The following is a 26,907-nucleotide window of genomic DNA, read 5'->3' on the forward strand; positions in this document are numbered from 1 at the left end:
CGCTTCCCAAAAGAAGGGGAAACGGAAAAATGAAATTGCCACTCGTGCAGCGGGATTGTGATAGAAACCGATATTGCAAAAACTTGTGTGCCTTTCTTCGGAGAAGAGCTTTATATCTGGCGTATGTTGTTTTATTAAGGACATGTTCTGAAAGTGTAAAACTGCATCGAATACGCTTAGGACACGCAGTTAATAAAATATTCAAGAGTAGCGGTACTACTTGTTACGATTTTTACTAGGTTTTTTTTTTATTTAATACTTTGCATTCACAATTTGTCCAATTTGGACATTTGGTAGAATTTTTTAGCTATTTTTACTAGGTGAAAGAAATTTCCTTGTTCCATTTCTTGAGTTGATGAAAATATAAATTTGCATAAACAGTCACTGTTTAAAAAAGTAGATGTTGAAATGTCCAAGAAGTCCTCACGAGTCATAAAAATGTTATTACTCAGATATACAATATAATTCTCTCTGGGCTATATATTTTATAGGAATAAAATATTTTCATATCTCTAAAAATGACACGGTGGTAATCAAAGCGGTCAGAGTTATCAACTCACTTTCTTTTATCTTATTTACGCTGTCCATAACGATTCGTATTATCTTGCCGAGGATTCTACAAGTATATCCGCGTCAATCATGCGAAGCTTGAATATCAGCGACAAGATCCGCGTGCACATCGGATGGACATCGTGATCGACAGACGTTACAATCGGACGTCGCAGCTTTTTATCGTTGTCCTTGCTCGTTATTTTTCACGCGTTTTACGGAAAGCAGCCGGTCATCCGAATGAATCGGGAAAATACGAGGAAACAAAAATTCGCCTCTCACGCCGAAAAAAATTGTCAGAATTTATATTCGATGGCGAGCAGATACCTCCGATATCCGGCCCGCGGAGATGGGAATCGCACAACGAGCAAATGAGAAGCGTCGGCGGACGAATGAACGAACGAACTAAAAGAGGAAAAAAGACACATATATGTATATATCGGTGAGAGAAGGAGAAAGGGTGGAGGAGGAGCAAGCAAAAATTTTCGGCGACGTGACGTACCGTGGCGAATCGAAGCGCAACTAAAAGAGAATTTTCATCGGTTTTCGATAATGGATCTCGATCGATTGGCCGATAGGGTGGAATCGTAGTACGGCCAGTTTTTCCCCAAATCAGTTCGTACAAGAGTCGTCGTTAGCCACTTTGGACGACCGCGACCGTGCTATATCGACACCACGCTGGCAACGTCGATTTTCTGTGGGTTTAGGTCGATTAAAACGAATATCCTGCACCATGGGATTCGCCCATCCACGATGTTTTCTTTTCACACCTGTGATTCCTTTTCTATTGTCCCCTTTTTCGTCTTTTACGAATACACCAGGTTGTCGAACGTGGACATTGAGTCGATAAAAAGTACGGATCGAGAATTTCCTAATCGCAAAGTATCACGGATCGTCATGAGAAAATTCAACATCTACGATTTTTTTATATCATTTCATATGATTTTCATTGTGATTGTTCGTAGTATAATAGGGAAGGTAGATTCAGATAGGTAGATTCAATCGGCATTTAATCAGACACTAATTAAGGCTTCGTTCGAATAAGTGGGCTTCATTTAAACGGAATTTTTTATTCTAATTATGAAAGACGTAAAAGTTTACTTCGTCTACCTGAATTGTTATAAGCCATGTGCTTTCGTGTAATGCTATTTCCTATAACGTTAGACGTATTATACGAGCATCCATTGTATTGCATTCGCTAAAAAATGTGCTTCACTTCGTTCTCTTCCTTTCATTATTACAGTACTCTGATGAAGCGGCGATTTCCACGGAGTCGATTAAAACAAACGACCATCTACACGACTATCCATCAATCCACGGTGTTTTCCTTTCGCGCCTTCGGCTTCCTCTCTCTTTTCAGTTAGCTCAGTCAAAGCCCCGTTCTCTTTGTGTGCACACGTTCGCAAACACGCGATCCGTGGAATCGAGTGTAGTACCAGCGAGAAAAAGAGAAAGAAAGAGAAACATGGAAGGAAAAGAAGACCCAGAGGACTCAATCGAGCGAGGCCAAGAGGAGACACGAACAGTCGGCGAAAGAGGATTTCCATCGATTTCCGATAATTCCGCTGATCGGTTGGCCGATAAAGTTCCGCGGAATCGTTTCCCCGTCTAATTCCTCGGGACGAGTTCGTATAAATTCCGACTGGCCATTTTCGCGCACAACCAGATCTCTTTTCCCTCTTCAATGTGTCTTTGATTGCTCGTACACGCTCACCCAGTACCACGCTAATTCACGCGCGCCACCCCTCCCCTCTTTTCGCTGCAACCCCCCGCGGCTGATTTTTTTTCTCCTCGACATCGCGAGAGGCTACGAGAGAGGAAAAAATAGAGTAACCGGATGAGCGCTTAATCGAGCGATATAACGCGCGCACGAGCTCGAGAAAAAGAGAAACTCGGCTCGATCGAGGGACCGAACGGGGTGAAACAGAGCTGTTTTGCGCGTTTTGCTTCCTTTGCGTGGATTATTCCTACGGTTCCCCTTGGTTATTTAGCCGCGGATAGTAATTCTTTGATAGATGAGGTTTTAAGCTTCCGACGTGGATTCAAAGGAGAGTCAGGATAAGCTTCTGCAATTTAAATTACCGATCTAGACGTGAGACTCTTTCAGAGGCTGTTCCTGTTAGAAAGTTAACGAAGCCTCGTGTTTCGGAGACTGTAATGAATTTCCCGAATGTGGGACGATATCTCTTCTATAACTGTCCGCATTAACTTGCTATATGTGCGTGTTATCTAATTTCATCGCTAGGTCGCTGAGATTACTGGAAGACGTTTAGAAGATTCTTGTAATTATTCACAGCAGATAACATTCAACGCGCGTTTGATTTTCTTTTATCAATTTCCTAAATCTTTCTTCGTCGACGAACATTTCTTAAAGATGAGAATTCTCTGTTCCATAAATGACTTTGATTCTTTAACCTATCCCTTTTAAGGACCTAAGGTTTCATATATTGCAACCTAATATCTCGATCGTCTCTGCGATATGTATAAACGTTAACGTAACCCGACACACACCAACTCAAAAACGTTATCCCGTAGGATCTACAGCAAGGAGAACAAGGTTCCGAACACCTACCCCGAAACCTCCAACATCGACCCTGCCTCCACCACCGAGGCTGGAACCTGGGTTAATCTCCGATCTATCACCGAATCAGCCGCACCTCCCGAACAAGCCGACCTCCGTCGAAATCTCTTTCCATCGCGCCACGGTAATTGCTTGTGGCAAATACCCCCTAAACAACCCACCCCCGCATCTACGAGGGAACAACGGGGACAAAAAAGGAGCAAGAGTTCCGGGGTTGCGAACTTAATTGAGCAACGTCACGCGACACGCGAGCCGTGCGTTCTACGGAAAAACCGAGCTCATCGGTTTCCGATAATTCGGAACGGAACGGTGTAATCCGGTCCCGCCATCGAATAGCCACCACGAGATCTGCACGAGGCCCCTCGTTAGCCAGCGTAGCTGGATAGTTAGTCGTGTCCCTTGCCTGGATACAAGAGCTCCCTCTATGCTTACAGGGTGATTCTAAAATTGCGATACACGCAGCTGAAAACGACGTGGTTTGTCACGTAAAAATACAGAATAAATATGATTTATTAATATAACGATATATGTATAATGAATTTAATGTGATATAATAAGATATAACGCGTTTGCTTCACATAAAATTTAATGAAAATTTAACTGTATTAAATGATATAAAGATTTAATAACAATTTAACGATATAATAACGACATAATAAAATATCGTATAATTTGCTTATTCTGTATAACGGTTTTAATATTGTCTGCATTTCAACATTCACGATATATTGACGCATTTCAACAAAAGTTTCTTCATGCAATGACTCGTTTTCGAAAAAGTAGAATTTGAACATGTTTAGTTTACCCGTGTACTTGAGAAATCTTTAAACATACAAATGAGACGAACATGACACTTACAAACGAATTTCTACTAACATCATACATAACACATTTCAAAATTAAATTTTCCTGCAAACGAAGCGTCATGCGAATACATTTTATCCGATATCTTTTTCGATCTATTGGGTTGGCAATTAAGTGATTTTTTTGTCAATACCACCTAAAATCCGCACAAAATCCGCAATCGCTTAGTTGCCAACCCAATACTTTTACGTAAAGAATCACATCCTTCACATTTTCACTTACCACGATTTCAAAATCACCCTGTATATGTGTTTCTGTGTGTATGCATCTACACATGCATACATATAGGGGAAGTCTCGCGTGGTCACTATATAGGTTGACCACGTATTACGCCGGGCAGATACACGAACACGAGCGTGTACAGTTTCAACGTGTACCTACGGTTGAGGGGCCACACATGACGCCTCTTAATTAACAAAGGTACCTGCAGCACGGTTGGCTCTTGCCGGCTATGCGAGTCAATGGAACATACGCGCTATTGGGGGAGAGGCGGACGATGTAGATTAGAGAACGTGCTTCGTCAGAGATGGGGAAGATTCGAAGGAAGTGGAGACCGATAGGGAGAGAGATTCTGGATGGGACGCGATACGGCGCGGGAGATTTCGAGATGTGTATTTTTGTTTCAACTACGGATATGGAGAATAGATTTGTGGTTAGGTGAGGCGAGAGGTGTATGCAGGGTGTTAGGACTAGGTTATTTATGGCGGTGAAAGTGGCGAACAATGAGGACTTGAACGACGACGACTCTATTTCGAGGCGGCGGCTGGTCAATGTCTTCCGTCCTTGGAAACGAGTTCCATTCATATGACGCTTGGTACTTTGGAAAAGAATATTTTCTAGGCTTTCAGACAGTTCATTAATTGCTAATATATCCTCTTATGCTCGAGTTAAAGCCGTTGAAAAATGGAGAGGTACGACAGAGGAACGGGGCTGAGAAACTTCTTCAAAGAAAGGGCTGGTGTAAGGATATTGATTTATGAGTATGGATTATATGACTGTCATGACGGTTACTAAACAGCGACATTAAATTTTACAATGACGGCTATAAAAGCGATCGGTGACCAATGATACCAGGATTAAAGAATTTCAATTACATAAACAAATAATACCGACCACACTACCAGTATCTTTAACGTCAATATAGTAAATGCATTAAAATGTACTAAATGCAATATACAAAATGCGCCTGAACAACTTTACTTTTTAATACGTTGTATGTTATATATACTTTACTAATGCATCAGTACTTCAACACACTGAATTTAGTAAACTTCTAAAACCAGAGATTTATTTGCTTATGAGATAAGACCATGATTCATAATTTTCTGTAACCCGAAGACATATAAGCATGTGACTTCCAATTTACATGACATTAAGAAGAATCAACAAGAACGTGAACATGTTGAGAAGATTCGGTAAAATCTTCCTTAATCTCCTACGCGATACCAAAATACACAAATCGAATGAGAAGATGGAATAGGTGAGAGGGGAAAGATTGAAAGAGAAGCAAAATGGAAAGAACGAAGGCCAGTCGAAGCGAGAAGAGAAGAAAGACGGACGAAGGAAGAGACAAGAGCTTCCTTGTTTTCTCGCGTCACGTGCCTTGTTATTTTAGCAGGCCGAACGTCGGCCAAAGAGTAACGCTTCGTGCTCCGGGCTTCATTGACCCCGCCGCTTGACTCTTGCGCCTCTTCCGTGGCTACGCGTATATACAGCGTATCACCCGCGAGCCGCGCATCTAACGATGCCTCGAAATCAAGGTGCTCGCCCTAGCGACCCTCGTTGACACCTTGACACCGCGTCACCGCTGAAGGGTGCTAATTTGCGGGGAAAAAGGCCGAGGGAGCGAATTGAATTTCCAGGAAGTCCGATTCCGTAGAAGTAGCCGATCCTCGCGTGATCGGCGTTATTACACGTTGAATGTAACAGGCTAGACTCTTTGTTATCTCGTTTTTCTTTTCTGAACAATGAGAGAAAGGGGAAATTGTCGCGATGAATTTCGCAATGTGGACGATAACCATAACGCTGTTGATTTTACGTGATTGTTGTTTTACGTTGGAGGGGGTTGTTGAATACGTTATGATTTTAGATTTTACTTATTTAAGTCTGGAATTATTAATCTGTCTGCTATATAATTTTGTTTAAAATAATATAATGAATAGGCATGCATGGTAGCGGGCGTGTAAATAGGGAAATGCTCATTCATAAATTCAATTTAGTGTATTCCTTTACGTATAATATAGGATTCAAAAATACATAATATTCCACCAGAAACACGATACAACATTGATACAGTTACGATAATAAATGCAATATTAATGTATCAAAATATTAAAAAATCATGCAATGAGTGAATCGCGTAAGTGTGCTATGCCCTGGCAATACGAAAAAGTATTACAAAACAACAGGTCATACTATTCAACTCCATGTAAGTGAATGTTATTGTACTTCGATATCCCGATACATCAGAAGAATTTCAGTCATGAAAGACAGTATCTCGGCGTCTCACGTTATAGAAATTAATCGATTAATACGAACTTCCATATTCTCAAAAAAAAATATTCAGATAAACAAAATGCTGCTCTTTCAACAAGTAAATGTTTTCATAAGTCGCGCTAGGGTGGGCAATTGAAAAGGGAAGCTTTTTCAAGAGCGACTTCTATTCCCGGATTATCCGAAACGACACTTATTCCAGTCTAGAAAAGTCAACGCCAGGTGCGAGGCAAATATTTTGAGCGACTTTCGGCGAAAGGTGGCGAAAGGTAGTCGTTGAAGAATTAACGTTTCCCATGAATTGGTCCCTTGGAGAAAAAAGGACTACTTCCGGCCTGGAGGGTGTACTGAAATATACAATAAGACGGCGCCTGACCGCCTCGAGTTGCCATTGTGTTCCAAGCCATTCACAGTTCACGACCTTCGGGCCCAAATAATGCCAGTCAAGTCTCTACTGGTTCCCTGCTCCCAGGGAACTTTATTCTATCGTCATTCCGGTTAACGAGAGATATACATACGTCAACCACGAGTGGTCCTCTCGTCTGTTTCGTATCTCGATCGATCTTTATCGTAACAGACAAGCTGGTACGTAGATCGATACCAGGCCAAATGGAAGATAGAGAAACAAACGAAGGAGGAACCGATGGAGAGGAGGAGGATCTTTCTCTTTGATCGTTGGAGAACGATCGACACCGAGATGAAATCAGGTTGAACCTTCCTCGATTCGTTCCATTTGGACAGCCGCGCATTATCTTTGAACGGTGCGCGACAACAGCCCCGCATTGTATTCGGAATCAGAAGTCAGAGGTCAGAGTTAAAGGGCGGTCAGTGTACCCGGAGGATAGAGACTTCTCAGGTGGCTGGACGATCCAGAGCGACGACAGTGTCTTTCCGACTGTTGCGAAAGACGTTTTACATGGAAATGGAGATTAGGAAATCTTAGCTAACATAATCCTAGTTATAAAATTTTAACTATGATTTACAAATTAAATTCCAAACCAACGTAATATATATAATTTTGTTTCTTATTACAATTTATACCTTATAGTACATATAGTTATATCGCGTTATATAATAATTATATCGCGTGGTTCAGTAAACAAAATTAACTATGTCTAAAATATAGGCGAAGGATTACAAGTGTAATATACAAAATTTAATTCCCCGTTACGATTTATCCCCCTACTCCAGTGAACATTACCCACAGTTCGATCCCACGCTGTAACAAACCTACATCCTGCGAATCAACCTATCAACGATGCGCGTGATCGCTTAACTCAATCCGTTATCGAGTTTCATCCATCACGCGTATACCGATTGTTTTAAGCGGCACGAAACTTGTCGTCGCGGATCGGCCTGCTCGCGAACGACAGAAAATTAAACGAATGGAACGGGTCGAAAAACGCGCGAATGTTGACGAAAGGGTGAATATTAAATGGAGGCCTCCGGAAGAGGCGGCGAATCGTAAAAAGCGTAGGGCGATGATGCGCATTACACGAGTCGATTGCAGCCACGGCAGCAAGGCCCACGTTAAGGCGTGTAATTAACCGAGTAACAGAATCAGATACGACTGCTTGGTTGCGTGAACGCCTCCCGCGGTGCCTTCTTTCCTTCTGCTATCGATAACCACCGCCCTCAAAACGACGTCACGTCGATTCTCGCCCGTTGCCCATTGTACTTCATCCGTGATACCCGTCGAACTGGAACAAAATTTCACGTTCCGCGCTTTTTGCGGATTCATCGTTCCATTTGCCAGACACAATGGAGCTCGTGTACCGATTTGCATTGAAATTGCGAGCCACGAAGATTCGAATCTCTGACGAGGCGGGACCGAACGCAGGAAAACTCGCGCGCGCCGTGCCTCCCCTCGATATCGTTCGATTGTGGTTGGCGACTCTTCGTACCTTGTTTCAAAAATTCGTTGCGTTTGATTTATCTTTCTTCTTTTTTCGCTGCATGGTAATCGCGACGAGTTACTTTTGATTGGATCGTGATTAAAATGAGATTGGAAGCATGGGGGAATTTTTAAGTTAATAAATAGGAATGATTGGCATATTCAAGAACCTAGTACGAAGACTCGTAATTGGATTGTATAGAATTGTATTTTGAGACGAAGATGTACGAAAGAACAAGTATGGCAAATTGATATGATTAAAGTTATCGGGAATTTGGTGGACGAAGATAATGACGACTTTGCCAACTTTGGTATGAAAATTGATTACATAATTTGACCTTATGATATATACATATAATTTGCTCTTCGCGAATCTATTATTAGAATTATATAATGCAATCAAAGATACAATTAAGAAGAGTTCAATGAAAATACGTATGGAATTTTCGAACTGAAGCGATTAGAAACATCAGCAAACAATAATGCGAAGTTTCCAAAGATTTATTAAGAAAGCGGATTTACAATTCGAACCTCCAGAAGTATACTTCACACACACACACACACACACACACGAAAAAAGAAAAACGCCTGTAGGCCAGAGTATCGAAAGATGCAATTAAGAAACAACGAACATATCCGGTTTTCGAACCGATGTGTCCGAGAGCATCGAGAAATTTCGCAACGCGACTGCCGGACCAACACTCGACTAACCACCTTCGAAGATATCGAGAGTTCACGTGACGAGGGAACGCGCGAAAATATCGTCGTGTTGTAATTCGATCGGTCGATATTTCACGATCTGCCGGTCCGTGGCTTGCGTTTTACCCAGGCCACTCTTTTACCCGGCGGTTCTCCGCGATTTCAACAATAATCGCGGCGCTCGCGCTTGCACAACCGCCGGGGCCTCCTCTCGGCGCACCACTCTCTCGTTTGATTTACGATAATTAAAGCTGACCCGACCTTTCGTCGCTGCGAGTAAAAGAATGACAGAAACGGAGAAAGGCATACACCACGGGCGCAAGAAAGACCGCGGTATACACTCGGTCGGGCAGTGTGCCGATGAGAGACCACGAGAGATTAAAGAGTTTTTCTCCCTTCTCTCTCGCCTAACTAACTTCACCGTGTATTTTTTTATTCTCTTTCGCATTCGACTCTACCACTCTTCCCCTTCCCCTTCATCTTCCTCCTCCGCGGCTGCGAGGCCGAGAACGGGCCCCATTCCGACGTGGAACCAACCGGGTAATTGCTCGGTCGAGCCAACCCGCCAACCAGCATTCGCGTTGGCTTTTGCATTTTTGCTCCGGGCGATTTCGCGAGATCCACACGACCTCCCACTATCTTCAAACAGTTTACAGTTTCCTCTCTTTATCTTTCCTCCTCTCCTTCCCCATCTATCCATCTCTGTTTTCGTGGTCAGCTACGTGATCGAAGGTCGTATCGCGGGACCTGATCGCGATTTACTTATGATACTTATCGCTCGGAAACGGGCCCACGCCAGCACGAGGATGAGTAATAGGTTCTCACGAAGGGTGAAATCCCGCGGATGGTACTGTTAGCCAGAGGTGAACCCGTGCTAGATAGAACGGGGTCGAAGAATCCGAAATCAGCAGCGTGACGTGACCTTTACGAGAGCACAGAAGGAGCATCGGCGTATGGAGAATTTATTAGTCGTAAATCTGAAGATTCGTCGACGCGATCCGCTCTCGCCTTCCGCTTTCTCGCGCGCCGGAATAAACATTTTTCCAAGGCAGGAAAGCTTCGTATTTTCTCCGCTCGTAATTCTTCTCTCGCTACCGGATACGAGCGAAACCTGGCTGGCTTCGCGAGCTCGAAAACCAGACACGTTCGATAGCTTTTATCGGGGTCTCGGTGGATATCTATCTTCTGGAAAACGGTACTCGTTATTTTGATGCATGTTATCTGCAGGCTGGACGACAAACTTGGTGAACTTGTTACGGGGATAATGCAGTGGAAACGATCGATTTTTTTATTTATTCCCTTCGTACGAACTGATTATTATTACAAACGTCAATTTGTAGGAAATAATTATTTTGTAGTAACAATTAATCAATTAGCTCTTCTTTTTTTCTTTGAATTTTGTAACATTTTGTCGATACGAACAAATAATTGCGATATCATTTATTAAAAAGCGTTTTTAAATATTTTCTAAGTATTCGCTTACTAGTATTCACTTCGTGTTACTAGTATACGCTAGTATCATCTTCGTCTTCTTTTCTTCTCCTTTGATTCTTCTATTGCTTTTTCCCAGGTTTCTTCTAATATTTATACCGCTAATTTCCATCACAGTACAACTCTTTCATGTTATGCTAACGAAGCTCATTTCCACGCCGTTAAGTAGAATTTTAACCTACTAATTACCAGCTTACTTCTCCTGAACCTTTTTCATTACTCTAAGCAAACTTCTAGTCTTCATCGTGCCAATTCATATTGCAAAGAATACAAAATATCTACACTGTATCGACAAATTCAATCCTACTGACTGACTTACTTCCTGTGTTTTGTTATTCCTTCAAGCAAATTTCCAACATTCATCACACCAATTTGCACCACAGACGGTATAAATTTTCTACGATTTATGAAAGCTCATTTACTCAATTCCACTGTGTTAGACTAATCATATGACTCATCTGGAACCAAGAAACTTCCCGCTTTATTCTCGACTATACGAACCATTTAAAATTCTCAAAGTTCGCAGGAGGCTGAAAAATTGAAGACACCACGGAATAGACGCGACACGAAGTTACAAAGTGATTTGCGGTCTTAAACGTGAGAACGACGCGCGGCGTCGGCCTGCCCGCGGCCCGTTAATTATTAACGCGGCTAATATTTTCCTCGGCGCGCCGGAACGTCGGCCAGCCGAGTCGTTGGAATTATGACACGATATCACATCGCGATAAATCGTCGGAGCTATTATTCACACGCGGGTTTCTACGCACGTAAGAGCCTCTCTCTTTCTCCCTCTTTCTTTATTGACTGAACAGTTAACAGTTCACCTGGCAACGTAAGAACAGAGAACGATTTTCTTAGGCGCCGTTTCCTATCCACGGCGTCGCCGACGATGCGCTGGCTTCGCGGGAAAGTCACACGCGTGCACACACAATCGAAGTCGTTAAATGTCGACGCGTGCAATTTGCATGGCGGTGCCTCTCCCGCGGCTTGGGGAAAAAATGAACGACCGTGCCAGCTGTCGGAAAGCGTAATTACTCCGAGCGTTAGAAAAGTCTGGCTGGCGTTGTTTGCGTCGGTGAAGCGTGGCTGTGGCTTTGCCTATTGATGAGTTTGTGTTGTTGGAAGAGTTTGCCGGTACCCGCGAATGAGTCACTGCGAGCGAGGTGGAAACGGTGAAATTCACTCGTTAAACGATTTTGTAGGTTCCACTGGTATGTTCGTTAACGCATTAATAATTGAGTCGCGTGAACTTGATTAAAGTATTGTTTTTAAAAGCGTTAAATGTCAGTCACACTCCGTAGTGTTGAAATCGGAAAATTAGTGGGAGCTAGAATTGATCAGTTTAACGTGTCGAAAAGTTAAAACGGTGGGTTTTCCAGAGACACAATTGCACATATCTGTACATTTTTATCTTCTCACTCTAATTCCAATTATCCATATATTGTAGTTAAACGGGTCTCTATTTTCTCACACACGATAACCGCTATCTCTTTTCAACCAATTCTATAACACAATATCGTTAAGCAGATACGATGACCTTTCTCATAAACTGCATGTTATTCATAACCCCTTTTACAACTCTTTTTATCAGAAATTGTTGAAGCATAACGCGTACTATTGCCAATGTGTTAATTTGAAATACGACCAACATAGCGAACACCGGCGCAACTTCCTCGAAAGAAGGTTTAAAGAACGCAATAATTCTTCTACTGCATATTCGAAGGAATATATTTTCGAGTGGTTCTCGCTTCGAGATACGCGCAGTTAAGGCGTATAAATCCGTGAACTTTCTATCGTTATGTGTAACGATTCTTTCATTCTTTTTTTTTTTTCTTTTTGCTTGCCGTGTGCCATTCATCATCTCTATGTGCCGCGATGACGAGGCCGGTGGATGTCGGGGACGCTAATTAGTCGGCCACGTGGTCTCGCGAGTGTGCGAAGAAATCGAGAAAGACCAAAAGCCCCCTCTTTGCGTAAAGTCGCTTTAAAACTAGCTCCAGGGGATCGTAATCCATCATCGAAAACGGCTGGTGTAACGTAACCGGCCGGTTATGCCCACCACTAATCAACGACGCTGACTTGCCGTATAATTAGATCTGCCTGGGCCCCTCTCCGTTCACCCTTTCCCCTTTCCCAAGCCAAAGACCGTGCTCGTGACTAGCCCCGTGCACATAGAACACGACCAGGTTCTTTCTCGGCTAGGGAATCGCAAAAAGCATGTCCGTGTTCGGCTTCCTCCCTCGTGAGCGTCGAACGTTGATTACTGACGTACCCCTGGATCAGGATCGGGGAACAATAAAGCTTCGCTGTGGGGATTGAAAATCGAATCTGGAGTGATCGTAGGAAAATGATGGATAAATGGAAGTTCTTTTTGGAGGCTTGTTCAAGGAATTTAGGGGATTAACACACATTAGTTGTCGGACACGGTGATTTGATTCGATTATTACGCTCTTGCATGTTAGGTTTTCTATTTTAAAGCTATTTCAAAATAGAGTAATTTATCATCAGAGAAAGAAACGAATCAATGGACGGTACGTTGGAACAAATATGATAAACCTAAAATAATGATATTGTCTACGTTGTAACATTTTTATCAAATTAAATTTTGGTACGAAAGAATAAAAGGAAGCGGCTAAAGGTAAAAGAAATGGCATGACATACATTGCCGATTATAGTTCGATTACGAAGGGTTAAGATCGAGAATGAAAATAAACAATCTCAGAACCTAAATAAACAATATCAATAATACAAATAAACAAATCAGGATTTCTGCAGTAAATTTCTGAAAAATTGAAATATCAAGCGCATAATATGATTTTAAAGGTCCGAGGAGTTTACGCAGAATTTTACGATAAATGTTAGAAACTCTTTATCTCTGAACTAATTGCCCCTGTGAAATGAGCAGAAAATAACAAAATGGCGGCTGTCTCTCAGAACAAGTCCGCCCGTTTCCCAACTTATCGAACGATCTACGAGGCCGTGAGCATTCGTTTCCCGTTTCCGTGGTGAAAGAACTCGCACGAAGTACACTCGATCACTTCAGTCATCGACTGTCGCAGTCGGGTTCTTGAATCGATAGAAAGCGAGATTCTAACTGGAGAGTCTCTGTTCCCTCTCTGACGACTGCATTTTGTCGTCATGAGAGCCTCTGGGATGGAAGTTTGCTCACCTTCGCCGGATGTGAAGGGGCGCACCAGTCCCGGCAATAGCACGCAGAACAACAGGAACAGGGAACACGATTTCGGCCTCATCGCGTACGTGTCACCGTCGTTCGTCGATCATTCGTTCATCTTACGTCGAAGAAAATTGAATTAAAGAAAATGGTGGCGATGCACTTTCACCGTGAAACCTCTTGGTGGTTATGGACTGCACCTGAAATAGAAAAATGAGTAATCCGATTAAAATTAAAAGCTGTAGGATCTTCAAACGTGGGAGGTGATAGTGTAGTTGAACTTGGTTTACTAGAACTCATTGATGGGCAAATAGTTCATGGATATAACCAGGATTCATTGATTCTTTCCACGAGTTACGATTCTTTGTTCTTATGAAAGAAAACTTTGAATCAGAGGTAATAAATATATAGGATGTGAAATTATAGGTTGCGGCGTAAAGATTTCTCTTTCTATAATTTTACAATCATGTTGAATTATAGGAAGATATCCATTAAAATTTTATTCCAAGAAATGCAATTCAAATATAAATGACTCTACTATAGTTCTATCTCCATCATAGATTGAAACTGGTAAGTGAACGTATACGTTGTAATATGGCGTGTCTAAGGTTGAAAATGTACGAAGAGTATTCTTTGTAGCTAACAGAGAAACAGCATCGTGATATATCTACTTGACGAGGCTAATGCAATTGTTTCCAAGTGAATGAATAAAGCAGCGTGCAGCTATTATCCGTTTCTACGGAATGTTTTAGAAGCGTGCACCGGCGTATACGAGGGAATAGATTAACGTTGCATGAACTAGCCAGGGTATACATCGTAGTTCGTCAGTCATGATTAATTAAGATAAATGAACCAGTAAGTTTTTCAGAGATACATATGTATATACGAAGAATGTACGGAAAGCGACTTCTGGGGTCTCGCGCACCCTCTTCAACTTACATTTACATCGTAAAATCGACTAAAGACTTGCTATTTTGAGTAGTCAGTGGAAACTTGTGTGTTGCCAGATTATCAGATACGCTTTGAATACGACTTCTCTATATACTGTCAATCGGTACTATACATATATATATATATATATTTCCTTTGCATATTATTCTCCAATAATATCGTTCAGAGACTTGAAAACGCAGTGAAAAATCCAGATTAAATTTCACATTCAAAGATATTTCATTTCTAGAGGTAGACTCTTGATTCCTCTCGACTCGAAATCCACCGACATAACGTTCCTCCAACCGCGTCCTCGTATATTCAACCTTGTATTTTCAAGTATCTTAAAATACATATCCACTCTTGAAACGTGAAAACAAAAAATAGAAAGAAAATAGAAAAAGGTCTCGGAAAAAAGTTAACAGTTTCTATAGGAACCGCGTTCGAGCTATGGTTGCCGCTTGGAAGGGTGCATTTTCATCGAAAATATAAGCCAGCAGCGGCCTTTTCTCAAAAAAGGAAAAAAAAATGGAAACTTCTTGGTGGCACGCGATGGAGGGCGGAAGCGACATCGACGCTGGGACGCGGATTGAACGTTTCTCTTGGGTTCGCTTGCTCGTTCCGTTGTTTCCACCGGAAAACGTAAAAGACGGTTAGGAGTGGTGAGAGTGCCACTTAGGTGCCGGCTGGCAACCCTTGCCATTTAAATATTCCACCGGTACCGCGCACTTTCCCGCACGCGAAATTTCCTCGTGGTGCCTTCGTTCGAAAGCAGAGAGAGAGAGAGAGAGAGAGAGAGAGACTGGTAATTCCACCCCCTTTCTCGCTCCCTTCGTTTCGTTTCCCTCGAATCAACCTCGCGCCGGTTCTTCGTGGCCAATTCAGTCCGATAACCGGGGATCGTTAATTATTAACGGCGATCCGTCTAGTGGAAATGGATCGCCAGACGCGAAAAATTCGTTCTGTCCTGGGGATAATTGGAAGCTCGAAGAGGGTAGCTCGCTCCTCCGGATTAATAAGATTCTTCGATTACTTGATAAATATAAAAAACAGTTATAGAGAAAATTAATCAGCTATGTAAATATAAGCGGAGGAATTTTATTTTTCAGGTAATCAAACTTTTCCTCTGTTACATGATAGAAGAATGAAAAAAGAAAGGAATTCCTAGAGGAAGGCAGAGAATCAAGATTCGATTGCTCCGGTTATACAGGCTCATTCTATGCAAAATATCGGCGTCTGACTAGTATCGAGAGAGGTTCCCGGGTTTAATTAAAGTCCAGATGAAACTTTACGAGCGGCGATAAAGCGCTACACACACGGCGAACGTATTTGCTTGGAACAGTTCGGTGTGTACTCGCGGAGAACTAGTTTCGCGAGCTCGTGTTTCGTTGGACAAGACTCGAAGGAAATTCATGGGAACAAACGCGCGCTAGAGAAAGAGAGAGAAAAAGAGAGAGAGAGAGGGAGAGGGAGAAACAGAAAACGCTGGTAGACTTGTAAGAGCTCCTATCGGTGGATTGAAACGCGACAGGAGGATCGTTTGTCAATGTCGTCCTTCGTGGGTCCTTTGTTAGCCTCGCGAACTCGCGCTTGTAGGCGGCGCAAACTATTTCGTTCGAGATCGAAAGTGGTTTCGTGTGCACGTGCTCTGTCAGCGCTCGAAGTAATTATCTTTGATGAATTTCACCATCCTTTAAGAAATTCCTTGCAGCCTCCTACAGAGTAAAATTAGATCAAAGATCGGTTGAATCGCGGTTTAAGGGAGTAAAATGATAATTCCACGACGACACCACAGAACCAGACCCTGACACATCAAAATTCGGTGTCGACGCGTGGTACGATATCTCTCTAATTGAAACGCAAACGGAGTTAACAGGGACCAGCGTGGATCACGATGATGAAATCACGTCGAATCGATAGTCAGGCCGTTATCCGGTGGAAAGTCGATGAAACCACGCGAGGAACACAGGAGCTACAGGGACGAGACCGCGTGTTAGGGAAGGTAGACACGGGGCGAGGATAGTCTCGAAGATTCATGACGCGGAATAATCCACAGTACGAGTAGAGAGGCCGTGGAACGCGCATTATGCGAGCGTATCGGACGTCCCTACACAGATTTCCCATCGACGAGAATAGAAAGAGAGTGAGAGAGAGAGAGAGAGAGATGTCGGGGTCTAATCCTCCAGGACGAGGACTCAATTTATAAACGTGCCCGGTATTACCACTCAAAGGCTTAAAACACTCGACACCGAGCAGACGTCGTGGTGCCGCGCGCGGATGAACACATGGCATTTCACACTGCAATTGCCACGAATGCCTGGCTCTCTCACCCTGGCGCGCGCTAGTCGGGGATAAACGCGAGAAACTCGAGTGCTATTCACCCGCTTCGCTGCTCTACGAAAGGTCTTTTCTTTTCATGAGACCTGTTTTCCAGGGGTCTTCCTCGCCACTTTACAAGCGGCACAATCTGTCCGTCTGTTTCGAAACCGACGCATCGTGCGCGCTTCGTGTTGTCCATTTCCTCTTCATCTTCCTGTTCTTTTGCTTTTTCGCTTTCTCTCTTTCCCTATTGTCCCTTTTCTTCTTCTTCTTCTTCTTCTTCTTGGTTCCTCTCGCTCTGGATCAGTGAGGTTCAGAGAGATGTTATACGTTGAGAGATGAGAGACCGCGACTGAAAAGCGGTTTAAAGCTTCGAAGGGCAACCTGAGTATCGCGTGACAACAGGTAGGGGGGAATCAACGGGGCTGGATTCCCCGGAGTATTCAGCGGCTACCGGTTTGCGAAGCCGCCTCCCTTCGATGTTTCTATTCCACCTCGGCTACGGAACAGAAGCGGGCCCCCGAGGAACGAGAAACGATCCACGCGTGCTTACGCGCTCGCCAATATACCGGGGAATCCTTTATGCACGAGGAACGAAGAAATAGTTGGACGTTTTTTCGCGAGAGACTTTCAATCGAGAATTCGTTATTGATTGTTCGTGTCTCGCGAGAGCGCGCGAAATTTCGCTGGTCCTCTGGGGAGGACGGATTCTATTAGGGTTGCTAGCTTGATGGCAACGAAAGTAGTCGGGAAATGTAGTTTTCTTGTACCGTTGGGGAGAAAAGTGATATGTGGGTTGGATGTACGTGATACTGAAAATATGCGAAGTTATCGATATTGTTGGATTTATATAACAGGCTATTTTCATTTTGGTGAAAGAATAATTCATTCTTTCCGAGTAAATTGACACGATTAGAGCAAAATTCTATTATCCTCGTGTTTGAAAAACAATGTTTATCTTTGGTATAGGCAGTTCGGAAGTTTTCCAATTTTCTTAAAAGCTTACAATAGCCAAAAACTGGCTCGGATATGGAATACCCTACCTATAGAATTAATTATTTTCTGGCATAAAATCATTGACGTTGGAACAAGTCATACTTATAAATAAAATGTTTAATACAATGATAGAATATGACAGTGCTTATAGCTTTCATCCAGCAAACGTGAAATCAATATCTACACATACTTGTTCCGGTGAATTTTCTCATTCTTCTACAAAGAAGGATCTTCTACAAATCAATGCCGATGCTTTCTGATATTTCGACGATACTTCCATTGTATTCTGTTATTCGTCAGCATCGTAGCTGTATGTTTGCGTGTCAGGGTCGACACGGATCGATAGACGCTCTCGAAAGAAGCTACATCCCCTGGAAGATCGCAAGGGTTTCGTGAAACAGCGGGCAATTACGACATTGTCTCTCCTTCTGCTTCTCTCTTTCTTTCGACTTATCGTAAAAACCGTGCATCGTGTTATTTAGAAACTTCCCGGCCGATCTCGTCTTCTCTCCGCCGTGTAATCTCGAAGCGTTCTATAGCTCGCCGTAACATTTCTAATACCCAGGGATATTACGCATTTTATCTTACAGCGTTGTAAATTGCGACGCACGCATGCGCCTCTGGTTGTAATAAATTTGCATGCATTTACGTAACGTGTCACGAATTTTGCGTTTCGCAGCCACGAACTTGATCGTGTTCTCCAGGCTTTCCCCCGCAAGGGATTGAGTATACACTGGGTGGTTGGAGAAATTGGCCTGCGATATATCTATATTGTATGGAGTATTCCGTGAATGAAGACGGAGAAACCCAAAAGGTTGAGTCGAATGCCTTAATGAAAGGTGGCTTCCTGTAATCTGCGTTCCTTTCTGGCAAAGAACACCGTTACATTGATCATGAAATGATATTAATTTTTTCTTTATGTAGTTGAAGAGGCTAGATTACAGAAGTCACAAAAATTTTTTTGAAATATCCGCCTAAACTAATTAGCTACGTTTGTGTTTCTGAAGAGTTCCATTCATTAAATAGCATTTTGATTTAGATATATATATATATATATTGTGAGATACGATATACAGCTAGTTGTACCTTTTCTAAAACATGTGTTTGTCAAACAAAATGATTTACGAGGAATTTAAAAAAATGACAAGAATAAAGTAGTATAAAAAATGATAATTTATGGAGGATTCTTTTTGAAGAATAAAGAAGAGTATGTATTAAGATGATAAAGTTCCTGCTACAGACTAAATGTACACAAAGATCGATCTACCGTACTTTTCATCCTGGTATCTTCCCGGCGAATCTCAAAGCGCCATAAAAAAGACATTTCTCACTAAATCATCCCTTGACCAATTTTCTTGCCCACGTGTATCCATCTCTAGATCATTCTGCGCTCACAACACGCGATCGTGGGGAGTCGTAAATTTCACATGGAACAGCTTCTTTCCTGTGGAAACATGCAAGCGCATTTCCACTATTATCTCTCATTGTGGTGTTTGGAACTAATCCGTAATAGTCGTTGAAGAAAAGGAAATTATTCGGTACACGACACGGATGTGTTGCAAATCTGAGTTTATTCCCATTTTATCTACATGCAATTGATTACTTAATTATTTAATTCCCACAGACAAATAACGGGGTCGTTCAAAAGCTACCAAAACCAAATTTGTTTCATTCAATTTTTATTTTTATTTCAGAAAAGTTTTAGAAGCCTGTAACAGTAAAAAATGAACTATTATATAATAATAAATAGAAGTAATTTATCCACGAAGGTTAAAATCCATTAAAAATTAATTGCGCAACAAATAAATTCTTCATTTTTCTCAAAATATTCCGCAGCTTATTACATTTGATTCTGTCTTCGACAAAATAATTCGCTGCTATTGAATCGATAAAGTTATGACATCTTCCCAATTCAACTATAGCATCAGTGAATCTTGTTCTACGCAGAGGTAGCACACGAACGTACCACGAGTCGATTGGAGTCACTGCGTTTAAGGGCCCGTTTTGTGTACAGGATTTCAAGAGGCCTCTTCTCGAGAGGCACACGTGTGACGCCAGGTATGCGCTTCGTGTCTCCGCCCCTGGCTATCCTTTCTTTCTCAGTTCCCTTTCTTTTTATTCTCCACCCTCTCTTCGACAAACCTCTCTCTTTCCCTCCCCTCTTCACCCTGTTCCGTGGCCAAAACGTAATCCGAGAAGATTACGGAGCGAAATAAACATGTCAACCCCCCTGCAGAGGAAGGGATGTGGGTTTGCGGAGCATCTTTATACAGCGCGGCTAGAATATTTCCTCTCTATGCTCCTCGATCTCGTTCACTTCTGCTTATCTTCCACGTAGGTAGTCTTCGAATGAAGATCCTTGGAGATATAGTTCTTCTGACTAGCTGTGGGTCCGTTAGTTAAAGACTCGTTTAGACTTACAGACAGTTGTTCATATATACTTGTCCGGGGACAGTTACAGACACTATTTCTTCTTTTTCATTTCAGTGAAGCACCGATGATTATTCAATAGTCGGACAAGTACCCATAAGTGCATTATTTTCTAAAAATATTATCCTCCAAAAGTAGGTAATATTTGTAATTTATATTCAAAGGACTTTATTATAAATGTCCTAAGCTTTGTGAATTCGTACAAACTTTTCTACCAAAGTTTAATTCTATACCTATGTATTAAAATTTCTCAAACTAAGTTTCATGCTTAGAAGAAGTTTAATACATCACACAGATTTCTTTATCCATTATTCACAGATTTCTCAAACTTTTCAAAAATTTGATCCACCTCAAGATTTTTTCGTTTATACGGATTTTCCTCATCTTTGTGAGAAACTACCTTTGGATTTCTACTTTATGTCTCATTATCTATAGATTTTTTGCGAATTGTCTACGTGTCTGCGAACAATTGCCTGTAAATTCTGGCTGATCCTCGAGCCAGATGCGTGTCTGCACGCAGTAAATTTGCACGCGTAACCACAATACGACCGCGTGCTCTATCTTCCTAAGATCTGAACCGATCTCGAAGATACAAGCTTTCATACGACCAAGGTTATGTCCTCTTTTGTCGTTCCTCCTTCGTGTCTTTGAAAGGTACACGAACTTTTTGTGGTATACAGGGTGGCTAACGGAGGATGACGACGAAACCTCGACGCAATGTGTACAAATTTGCGGCTACCTACGAGAACGAGGATTCAATTCGTTGGGATGTGGCCTGCGCGGTCGATTTATGGGTATCCAGTGCGTCGTGGCCACCGCTGCGAGCTTGTAACGTCGTCCATTACGATCTTTGATCCATCGATTTTCCGTAGCGTCGAAAGGAAACCTGGAACCCTCGTGCGAGTGTTTGTTCCTTTCCTATGGTGACACGGCGGTGAAAGGAACGAGGTTGAAACAGACACGTCAAAGTGGCACGAAGAGGGTTTAACCCGTGACTTTGAGCCTTTTAAAATTGTCAAGGGGAAACGACGAAATTTCACGGGAGCTCGAGAAGACCCGGCTTCAACCGTGACTTCTCTGGTGAAATTGTAACACGAAAGATGACTTGTAGGATTTCCATGGAAAAGCAAGATAGAATTTTTCGTTCGCGAAAAATCTGTACTTTCCTATAATTTTCTATTCAATAGCGTTCGGTTAAATTCCAACAAATTGGTGTAATTCTCGTGAAACAGGTAGCGATTTTATTGATGAAATCGAATTCTACCGACAAGAAAAAAAAAGATTTGATGAGATTTGACAAGAATAAACGATAATACTCTCATCGCATTTGTTCATTGCCTTTTGCAATTGGTATTATGAGCTCAGAACACTAAATAACGAAGAATCAAATCTGAATCATTTGAATTTAAGTATAATTGAAATCCAAAAAGATCGATATCGTCGGTAATACAAGCTATTAAGTAGACCATTCTACTTTCTCTATTTTCAAAGTCTAAATTCGAAGCACACCTTCGTAACTTCTTTGATCGCTTCGTTAAAGCGGCGCCGCTGCGTTACGCGAATAAGAGCGACTGGATGCCGCGTGTCGCTGAAAATACATCGAGTGAGCCACGTGTGCGTTAGTCAACGACGCCATCGAGTTGGGCGTCCAGAGGATCAAACGTTCGTCTTCTATGCCATGATTCGAGTCGCGGAATTATTTGACGTTTTTCCATGAATACACGAAACACAATATACAGTGCCAGACTAGGGAAAATTCAGGATGCAGACTGGCTTTTTTTTCCTTCGAGCACGTTTTTCCCGACTAGTCGTATCTGTCGCGCGATCTTGACGTGCTGGACCTAGCGCCAGAAGAAACTCGTTTCCACGATACGCTTTCCCTCTAATCTCGCGTGTCGATCGTTCGCCGCCATGCATACCAAGCGTACACATAGCACGTATACGTACCAGCACTTTTGGGACGTTTCGTGATGAATGTCTCGCAGCGGTTGTCTCTTTTTCTATCTCTTGTTCGCCTCGTTCTACTATTCTGCCTGACACCCGCTCAATTTGCTTTCCTTTATCTCGTTTCGACATCGATAGACTCGTTTGTTTGTTCAGAGGTTTGTTTAAGTATCGTTTAAATTGAATATTTTGAAGCTTCGTAATATACAAACAACGTTACATTAACAGTAAAAGAAAAGTTTCTATCTCGAAGTTTATTTCTATATGAAATTTCTATCTTACAGTAACCGACATCAAAGAGTGGATGCACACAAACCAAGACATAGAATGTCTTATAAACGATGCATCTGAAGTTACGAATCAAAAATTTACACTGCATCTATCGTTATACGATAAAAATGAAATCATAATCGAGGCGACGAAAGAACCCAAGAGAATACGATTTAACAAATCTACCCTCCATTCTTACCTTCCTCCCATTCACCAAACCATCCCTCTCCATAATCGTGTCTTCCCATATCTCTTTATCGACGCGTTAACTTTTCCAGGCGTCGGATTTCCGCATTATTAGCCACAAATTCTACCCTCACGGCCTCCCTTATCTAACCTTGTATCTCCTTATCCTGCGAATCTCTGTTCTATTCGATTTATATCCATTATGTTCGACGTCCCTCAGACCTCAGGAAGTCTCTATAACCTAACAAGAAATTTCTCGGGGTCCTTCATCTTCATCGGTCGTTCGTAACCCACCAACCCAGAATCACTGTAGAAATTCGTCGAAGCGTGAACATGGTGTGTTTGCCGCGCACGCTCGCGTGCACGACGAGGTTTCGAACAGGAGGCAGGTAGAAAAGAAGGACGAAGCCCGTGAGAACGCAGATGGAGGGGCAACGCGTGCCAGGTGGGCCCCGGTTCAGCCTCCTGCAAGGCGCAACGTTGTTTCCTGCGAGCCGATCGAGACCGTGATACCGAAAATCGATCCGTCGACCGAGATAACAGGCCGCATCGGCGAGTTTTTAATGGCCTCGCGACGGAAAACGGGCTAGGGGAACGAAACGCGCCTTCGACCGGCTTTACGCACTCCCATCACGTGCCTCTCGTTTCCTGCCTCCTGTCCATAGTAACCACCGATGTTTTTCTTCGACGTTTCTTGCCTTAGGAGGATTCTTTCGGTTTCAGTTTGTTAAAGTACCAGAGGAATAATGATTATTAATGATGGGTATCGCGTTATATCGCGAGAAAGCTGCGAGTTTATCGATGGATCTTTGAGATCTAGAGGATTCTTATGCGTCTACGAGAAACATAGAAGCATAGAGTTATCGAGAATATGCATGATAATGTACAAGTATGAAATGTTTAAAATAAGGCGGTCATTATAATATTCGATAGATGAAACAAGTCTCTGTTTAGATTCCATATGTTTAATTGGACTATAAAAGTATGATTGTGCAGAAATATCTGTAATATGCTCATCAGCGTGAGACGTCTGATTCGATTGCATATGGTGTTCGCATAGAGAGATATTCTATCAGTGTGCAAAACGCTTGTAGATATAATGATACATCGAAGAAGCGTATTTTTAAATGATGCTCAACTGACGCATTCGCATCAGGTTCAGCTGTCTGACACTTGTAGGAAATAGCTCCTTTAACAAGGGAATGGAGATTAAGATGAAGATTCAATGGCGATTTAGAGATACAAAAGACATTGTTAAGAGATTTACACGCTATCAATACTATTGTTAATGTGGACAAGTACAGAAAATTTAGATACACATTATCATCAATGTTATCGATCATGTGCGCGCCCCGTTGCGGTACAAGTTTCCCGAGAGTCGAATACAGTATATGCATATAATTTACAGCGGAGTTGCGTCGACTTACCTCGACGATTCTCGATTACCCGCGGGTAATCATGGAAATCTCTACCGATATCCATGCAAAAACGGCACCGTTCGATAATTACGGGATACTCACGAAGCTCGTGCGCAGATCGAACACGCGAGCTCATAACATGGATGCAAAAAAACGTTCGTTGAAGATTAACGATCCTTACCACGAAAAAGCGGCGCGAGAATCGGGACTATCGGCTCTAGATTATTCGTCGACAATCTACGATCTTTCACTCGTGTCTAGGCTCTGTGGCTTATCGCGTTGCGACTTACTCAACCCTTTTCTTATCGAGCCGACGTCAAACGGAATTTTCAATATCAAAGAAACTTTCCGTATGAAAACGTCAATTGGCGATTGGATAACGCGGAACGTTCGAGCGCCACATGAACTCATTCCGCTAGATAATAAACGTCCTGCGAGAGGGGAGAGAAAAATTGAAAAAGCCTCGATTACCCGGAGCATGAGATTACGCGGAGCATGAGATTACGCTGACTAAACGCCACGAATCGGGAGGAATGGGACCTGTTATTTGACTTTGACAGACATTATTAACGACCAACCGTTCTGCGCGAAGCTCCTGCCCGCGTAATGATCTCCGGCGAAGCGTGGCTGGATAAAGAAAGACGCTGCTGAAACTCTCTCTTCCTTCTCTTTTTCAGCCTGTCCGACCGGAAAATAAAGAAAGTCGAGCGGAGACCCGCGAGCGGTGCCAATGGATCCTCTTATTTCTGCTGCGTCGTCTCGTTCCCGTGAACGCGACACGCGCCCCTTTGAATGTTCCCGTCAACGCTTTTCAGTTTTCTCGTGCTGTTCGCTTTCGTCTCGCCGCTTCCGCCGACTTCTTTCATCGTCGACGAGTCGCGTCGATGGAATTCGCGAGTCGAGCGCGCGATATCGCCGCGATTTCGAGTTGTTTTGCTCGTTGCAAGAGCAGTTTCACGCCGCAGGAGAATTTTAGAGAGTTAAAGAGCGGCGGGAGGTGAAGTTACTCTCGTGGGCGGCGGCCATTTTCGAGCATTAGGCTCAGACACGAGGGGGGACCCGCTTGTGAGAGCCGTTACTTGATGGTTCAATTTGGAAAAAAGTAAAACGTAGTCTTTTTCTATTTGACGCGTTTTTATATTTGGCTTACAGTTTAGGAAGTGTTGGAGGGTTGAAGGTGGAGGTGTTTGTACGGTCGATACGACGCGAGATAAGAATTGAGGAAAGTGTCGAAAAAGATCCATTTCCCGTTTGTTTATTGATAAGTAGAATCTAAGAGTCTAGGAATCGGGGATTTCAAAGGAACGTAGAAGTTTTCCTGCAGGTATTATTGATAACCAAGGACTGTAAAAAAAATGTAAAAGTTTTTAGAAATTTAACTCTGCTGTTCTCCTCGCTTCCTCTTTGTATTTGTGTCTCGTTAGATACCTTTCTTTTTTGGAAGACGTTGTTCATAAAAGATGTGAAATGTATAAAATCTTGTAACTAAAATCAAGTATTCTAAACCTATATTTTAATATGACAGTCCCAAAGAAAGCTGCAGTTGATCGTAACATTCTTACAAAATTTCATTGACGAAGACGGCAACCACTCGATCCACTGACACAGAACACGCGAACGTTCCATTACCAACGAACATTCATTCAACGCAGAATCTTGTTAAAGAAATGCCTCCCAGAAAGCGAACTTTTTCCGTGCAAAACAAGTCAGGGACTCGGGGGAATCGTTTCCGCGGACATCGTTCTCGTGAAAAGAGACAAAGGCGTAATTATTGCAGCGGTATCGCGTCGACGATTAATGCCAGCTATCAATGGCGGCCCGACGAGAGAGATACGCGGCTTATTAATTAATTGCATTCACAGTGCACGCATGAGCGAACGATGGGAGAGAGGGAGACAGAGTATGCAAAATCGAAGGCCGATTATTGTAGTCGCGTCTCTCGCGATAGATCCTCGTTAGCGGCGTCTATGATCGGGCGTCAGTTCGATCGGAAGGTTAACAGGCCGTCGCAAACAACGCCGTCGAACGTTCCGCAATTTCAAGCGTTTATCGATCCGGGGTCGTGGAAATCGCAGCAATTCCCTCGTCCCTCTACTCCCAACGAGGAACTCGACTAGACAAAATACGAAAGGGATCGCACGCGGTTGACAGTCGTGCCACTATTCACGAATAGATAGAACAGGTCGATTTGCCTATGACCGTGAATTATCGATCATTCTTCGTCTACGACCGCGAAATGGGGAATATCAGCAGATTCTTGGGCTTTCATGATATTCTGTTGGAGATTCTCGCTGTTTATGGGTGCTGCGCATGGAGGATAGTTTATGGAGGTGGTGGGAAGCAGTTGGGTGGAAAAGATAAACATGTTAGGGATGATGGAATGCATTTGGTCACTAGACAACTTTGCGTGTTTAATCTTTTAGGGTAGACGAGAGCCGGAATTTTTATCTTGCTATTACAATTTTGTGAAGTTTAAAATGGTACGTTATATTCTAGAATTTGTATAACATATCATTTAACAGATAAGATCATTCTGTAATTAAAGAGTACATCTATGGTACTAGCAAAATTACAAACGTGTATAGTTAAAGGTTAATATAGTTAAAGGTTCAAGGATACAATTTCTAGTAAAAGTACTATTAACATTTCTATGAGAAGCTCTACTAAAAAG

At 42.5% G+C, this 26,907-nt stretch overlaps 2 protein-coding genes across 7 annotated transcripts in view; one reads left to right on the forward strand and one right to left on the reverse strand.

Moving 5' to 3' along the window:
• The window catches only part of LOC122571463 (netrin receptor UNC5C-like), a 393,753-nt gene that overhangs the window by 166,842 nt on the left and 200,004 nt on the right, over window positions 1-26,907 (forward strand). The window lies entirely within an intron of this gene.
• LOC122571465 (netrin receptor UNC5C-like) overlaps window positions 1-26,907 on the reverse strand; it is a 44,697-nt gene that overhangs the window by 15,117 nt on the left and 2,673 nt on the right. For all 6 annotated transcript variants that reach the window (XM_043735228.1, XM_043735230.1, XM_043735229.1 and 3 more), the window contains exon 2: window positions 13,741-13,943. In XM_043735228.1, the coding sequence (XP_043591163.1) occupies window positions 13,741-13,822 (82 nt within the window). In that variant the 5' untranslated portion in view covers window positions 13,823-13,943. The remainder of the gene's footprint in view (window positions 1-13,740; window positions 13,944-26,907) is intronic.

The sequence above is a fragment of the Bombus pyrosoma genome, linkage group LG10, assembly GCF_014825855.1.
Source record: "Bombus pyrosoma isolate SC7728 linkage group LG10, ASM1482585v1, whole genome shotgun sequence".
Classification (NCBI taxonomy): Eukaryota; Metazoa; Arthropoda; class Insecta; order Hymenoptera; family Apidae; genus Bombus; species Bombus pyrosoma.